Below are 6000 nucleotides of genomic sequence, written 5' to 3'. Positions count from 1 at the left end.
TCATCATCATCATCATCATCATCATCATCATCATCATCATCATCATCATCATCATCATCATCATTATCATTATTATCATTATTGTTGTTATTATCATTATCATTATTACTATCACTATCATCATCATTAACATTATCATCATCATTTACATCATCATCCCCCTCCTAGATCCTCCTTCTCCTCTTCCTCCTCCTCCTTCTTCTTCTCCTCCTTTTCCTCCCTCTCCTCCTCCTCCTCATCATCATCATCATTATTATCATCATCATCAGCAGCAGCAGCAGCATCATGTGCATCATCATCACCCCCCTCCCTCACCTCTTTGTTCCTCCTCTCCCTCCTCCTACTCCTCCTGCCCCTTCTCCTTTCCTCCTCATCCTCTTCTTCCTTCTGTGCCTCCTCCTCTCCCTCCTCTTCTTCCCCTCCTCCTCATTGCCCTCCCTCTCTCCCTCTTTTTCATCATCATCATCCTCTCCCCCTCCCCCTTCTCCTCCTCTTCCTCCTCCTCCTCTTCCTTCTCCTCCTCCTCCTCGTCATTATCATCACCATCATCATCATCATTATCGTCATCATCATCATTATGATCGTCATCATTATCATCATCATCACCACCACTATCATCATCAGCAGCAGCAGCAGCAGCAGCAGCATCATGTGCATCATCATCACCCCCCTCCCTCACCTCTTTGTTCCTCCTCTCCCTCCTCCTACTCCTCCTGCCCCTTCCTCTTCTTCCTTCCTCCTCCTCTCCCCCCTCTTCTTCCCCTCCTCCTCCTCATCCTTCTCCTCCTCATTTCCCTCCCTCTCTCCCTCCTCTTCATCATCATCATCCTCTCTCCCTCCCCCTTCTCCTCCTCTTCCTCCTCCTCCTCCTCCTCATGGTCTCTTCTTCAACCCCTCCCACCAAACCCCTTATGGAGTATTGACTGAACGAGTTTAATGGAACTCAATACTTGAAAGACCTTTAGTGACGTTCCAGTGTACCCGTCACGCAGCCATCATGCTTTCGGGGTTGGAGACTAATCTCCGCCGAAAATAAATACTGCTCACTCTTAATTTCTGCTCTCCTTCCTCTCTGCTCTCCTCCCCTTCTCCCTCTTTCTCCCTTAATGTTGATGTCAAAAATATTTTGCTCGCCAAGAAACATGCGTATAGGAATTACAAATCAACACAAAGCTAAAGCACAAAAAAATTCGTCGAGAATTCAAAAGTCTCGTTAAATCAATAGGAAATTACAAGGACAGTGTATTGCCTCCAAATGCAGAGAAAATCCTGAGGAATTTTTCAGATATATCAGAGAAGAAATAAATAATCGAGAACACGATTGGTCTCCTCCAATCAGCAAGAGAGGGGGCGGGGAGACAGTAACAGATGAGATGGTAACGGCAGACATCTTAGATCTTTATTTTGCGTCTGTGTTCACCACTGTGTTCACCACTGTGTTCACCACTGTGTTCACCACTGTGTTCTACCAGGACTGACGGTGTTCGTAAGCTTACTGTACTTGTTATGGGTATTGCAAAACATGATGTGATGCGCGTTATAGATAAACTTATAATATGCAAGTCGTCTGCACCAGATAAGATTTACCCAAGAATACTCATGGATGTTAAAGAAGATATCTGCAAACATTTCAGTGTGATTTTTAACTTATTTTTACAATTTGGAAGAGTTGTACAAGAGTGGAAATTAGTAAACATTGTGCCCTTGTTCAAAAACAGTAACAAATCCAGTCCTAGTAATTATCAGCCTATTAGCATTACACCATTTATGTGTAAATTAATGGAGTCTATCCTTAGTCAAAATTGTGGAATTCTAGGAGAAAAACAGTATTATTAAAGACTCACAATATGATTTCCGTAATAAGCATTCGTCTGACAAACCTTCTCGACTTCCTGAATGATATTTATAGAATGTAGGGTGAAGGGAGGCCAGTTGACGTTATATTATATATATAGTGACTTTCAAAAAGCTTTCCATAAAGTCTCACATAAGAGGTTACTTAGCAATCTAGAAGCCCATGGTATAGTAAGACATATTCATCGGTGGATTTTTGAATGGCTGTCCGATCGTAAGCAACGTGTTGTTCTGAATGGAAAATGCTCAGACTGGCGTTGTGTATCAAGTGGAGTGGAGTGCCTCAGGGCTCAGTGCCTGGTCCTGTACTATTTCCGTTATACATTAATGACCTGGATGAAAATGTAAAGCGTAAATCATCCAAAATTTCAGATGCTAACAAAATTGCAAATAAGATGATATCTTTAACACAACAAGAATTACAAAGTTATTTGAACACATACGAATGGGCAGAAAATTTTCAGATGTTTTTTAATATATATAAATGTTAAGCACTTCGTATCGGTAATAGTAATGTCCAGGTAACCCACACGATGAATGATGTGCAACTGGTAAGTGTAGACGAAGAAAAAGACCTTGGTGTAATCTCAAATGACCTCAGGCCAAGCAAACTGCTCCGAGGTCGTAAGAATTGCAAATAAATTTATTGGATTTATAGGTAGATATTTTGAGTTTAGAGCTGAAGAAATTATTCCTAATCTTTACAATACCCGAGTCAGACCTAACCATATTGTATACAGTGTTGGTTTTCATATTAAAAGAAGGATATAGAAAAGTTGGAAAAAGTGCAGCGTAGTGTAATAAAGCTCATTCCTAGGTTGCAGAAAAAGCAGCACGAAAAGCGCTTCAGTGAACTAAATTTGTTTAATCTCTCGAAATGGGGACTGGGAGATCTAATTGAGGTCTTCAAAAATGTCAAAGGAATTAAAAACATGTATGTGGAAATAATATTTTACAATTAACACCTCCAACACAACTAGCAGTAATGCATGCAAAATATGTAGGAAAACGATTTCGGACAAAAGTGGCAAAATACTTTTTCTTCAGTCGCGTTATTAATACTGTATAAGGAATGATCTACCATCCAACATCAGCGATTGTTCCACTGTAGGGATATTCAAAAAACGTCTCTACATTCATTTGGCTACAAATCCCCGACTAGAATTATTTACTTCTATGTAAGTTAAAGGAAAAAATTATGTTGGGTACCAAAACAGCCGTGTAAGGACCAAAAGGTCTGTTACTGTTCGTTTGTCCTCCATGTAACTCCCCACCCCCACCCCTTACCCACTCCACCTCCCCTTCCTTTTTTCTTCTTCCTCCTCCCCCCCCCCACCTCTCCCCCGAGCCCTTCTCTCTTACAGTCTAGTCAGAGAGAATTAGTGTTAATAAATTTTGTGTGTGGTCTGTGTACTGGCGTGGAAAACGAAATATGATTTTGTTGTTTTCTGCCGTCAGACGATTTTATTCAGCCAAATGACGAGTCTACCTCCTAATCTCTCTCTCTCTCTCTCTCTCTCTATATATATATATATATATATATATATACATATATATATATATATGTATATATACATCTCGCACGCACACACACACACACACACACATACACACACACATACATACACAGACACACACACACACACACACGCACACACACACACACACACACACACACACACACACACACACACACACACACACACACACACACACACACACACACACACACACACACACACACACACACACACACACACACAATTAGTATGTAACATGTTTGCGTAGGCTTAATACGCGGTGAGAAAGAATTTTGACGATGAAAAAATGTGGCACTGAATGATTTGTCCTTCGGCGCGTGCAGGAGCAAAATGTTTTGTTGAAAATGAACCAAAACAAGCAAACGGATGCAATGCACTAATCCCAATTACAAAAGGGTCGGCTAGCTCTGGCTGCACCCAAAACACTCACCTTTGCCCTATGTGCTCGGATAGCCACTGACGGCCGTTGGGGTATATGAGCGTGAAACCACCAAAGATAGTAGTAGTAGTAGTAGTAGTAGTAGTAGTAGTAGTAGTAGTAGTAGTAGTAGTAGTAGTAGTAGTAGTAGTAGTAGTAGTAGTAGTAGTAGTAGTAGTAGTAGTAGTAGTAGTAGTAGTAGTAGTAGCAGCAGCAGCAGTAGTAGTAGTAGTAGTAGTAGTAGTAGTAGTAGTAGTAGTAGTAGTAGTAGTAGTAGTAGTAGTAGTAGTAGTAGTAGTAGTAGTAGTAGTAGTAGTAGTAGTAGTAGTAGTAGTAGTAGTAGTAGTAGTAGTAGTAGTAGTAGTAGTAGTAGTAGCAGTAGTAGTAGTAATATACATACATATAATAAAGGCCTTCTCTCCCTTGCAAGGGAGGTAGCCAAAGTCAAAGGCATAAATCCACTTCCACCCATTTCGTCCCCACATACTCCACTTCCATCCACCACCCCTCCCTCCCTCCCTCCCTCCCTCCTTTCTTGGCTTCTCCTGGATGACGGGTCACCCCTGCATCTCGCCCATTGCCCTGGGTCTGAAGCAATGCAGCAAGACACAGCACGTCCGCAGCAAGGCCGCTTCATTTAATCGGCGACCCCACTCCGTCTCCTTATGCAGAAAAAGAGAAGACGGGGGAGAAATCCCTTCGGACAGCGTCAAAATATCATTCACACATACTTCCTAACCCCCCATCCACCATCCTTTTATACATAGGAACATCATCCATTCACAACCATTCTCCATTTTCCTGTCTTCTCCATTCCTCAACAGATGTCCCCCTCTTTCCCAACGCCCCTTCTTAATGATAGTAATAGTAATGTCACATGAAGAATTGTCACTCCAGAACGCCCACATGAAGAATCATTACCCTATGAGATCCCACCTGAAGAATTCTCCCCTCCCAGTACGTCGAATATCAACAGTGTTACAAATATTAGGTTAGATTAAGTTAGGTTAGGTTAGGTAAGGTTAGCTTAGGTTAGGTTAGGTTGAATGAGGTTTCTGCTTATTGTCGTACTTATACAACCGAAGGTAAATGTTATTATAACTAATTATTATTGGGATCACATAAAGAATCGTCACCCCAGACTTCGATAGGGTGACAATTCTTCATGTGGGATATCCTCCTAGGGTGACAATTCTTCATGTGTGCTATCCTAGGGTGACAATTCTTCATGTGGGCCATTCTGGGCCATTCCACTGTTTATATTCTGCTTACTGGGGTGACAATTCTACAGGTGGGATCTCGTGGGGTGACGATTGTTCATGTATGCGTTCTGGGGTGACAATTCTTCATGTGACCACATATTATCTGTAAATCTAATTTCAGGCGATTCTGTTCATCTGGTTAGGCTTCAGAAGGACTGAAGAGGTCAAGGAAGACACTTGTGTTTGTCAATGGGTCTGTGTTTATCAGCAATATTTATTCGTTTGCCTGTGATACTTCCGGTTGCTGATTTGAGAGGCCATATTTCTTGTCAAAATGAGTCGTCCTGATACTATATTTAAGTCCTTCATGTATCCCAGTAAACCACCAGTCATATATCTGCGCCTCCTGGCGTATAATCATAGAAAACAGCAGCTGCAGCTTCCTCCCCATGATTGCTTAACATAGACTCAGTAATGAAATTTTATTTTGATATTTAAGCTGTCGCGCTTCAGATAGACTCGTTCCTCGTGGCTGGTATGAATGGATTGACTTTGTGATTTTGTTATCTTTATTGTAAATTTAAGTTATTATAGAAATTTAGTTTCGAAAAGTTTGCATAGAGAAGGAAAAAGTTGTTGTAAAGATAAGAGAGAATATAACGAGGGAGTATGCACGAGTACTATAGCTAGCGAACGAGCCTTTCGGGTGCAAGCGGATTGGAGAAACAGAAAACGGAGCCAGTGTCGAGTTAGATTTGTTAGCGGTAGGACGTGTGCACGCTATGAGTTTATGAGAAGTTTTACCCACGCCTCGAAATTATATTGTCATGCGAAATATACTTTATATGAAGCTAAGTAAGTGTTATCTTATCATTGATACGTAGTCTGTAGAGCTTTTTGAGATGCAAAAGGGCAGTGTTACACGATCTAGCGCGAAGTTTTAAAAAAGTTAAACTGGTTTTATACACTTGTGTTGAAACTTACG

General features: G+C 41.2%; 1 protein-coding gene across 2 annotated transcripts in view; it reads left to right on the top strand.

The window, feature by feature from the left end:
• Window positions 1-5755: 5755 nt before the first annotated feature.
• LOC143027192 (repulsive guidance molecule A-like) overlaps window positions 5756-6000 on the top strand; it is a 466556-nt gene continuing 466311 nt past the window's right edge. The window contains exon 1 of one of the 2 annotated variants that reach the window (XM_076188358.1): window positions 5756-5870. Coding sequence is in view for 1 of the 2 variants with exons in the window: in XM_076188357.1 (XP_076044472.1) it covers window positions 5806-5870 (65 nt within the window). In the remaining variant the exon portion in view is untranslated. The remainder of the gene's footprint in view (window positions 5871-6000) is intronic. The other variant, XM_076188357.1, reaches the window with a different exon arrangement.

This window comes from Oratosquilla oratoria, chromosome 7 (assembly GCF_046742065.1).
Source record: "Oratosquilla oratoria isolate Oo_2021 chromosome 7, ASM4674206v1, whole genome shotgun sequence".
NCBI lineage: Eukaryota > Metazoa > Arthropoda > Malacostraca > Stomatopoda > Squillidae > Oratosquilla > Oratosquilla oratoria.
This window is presented reverse-complemented; position numbering and strand designations above follow the sequence as displayed.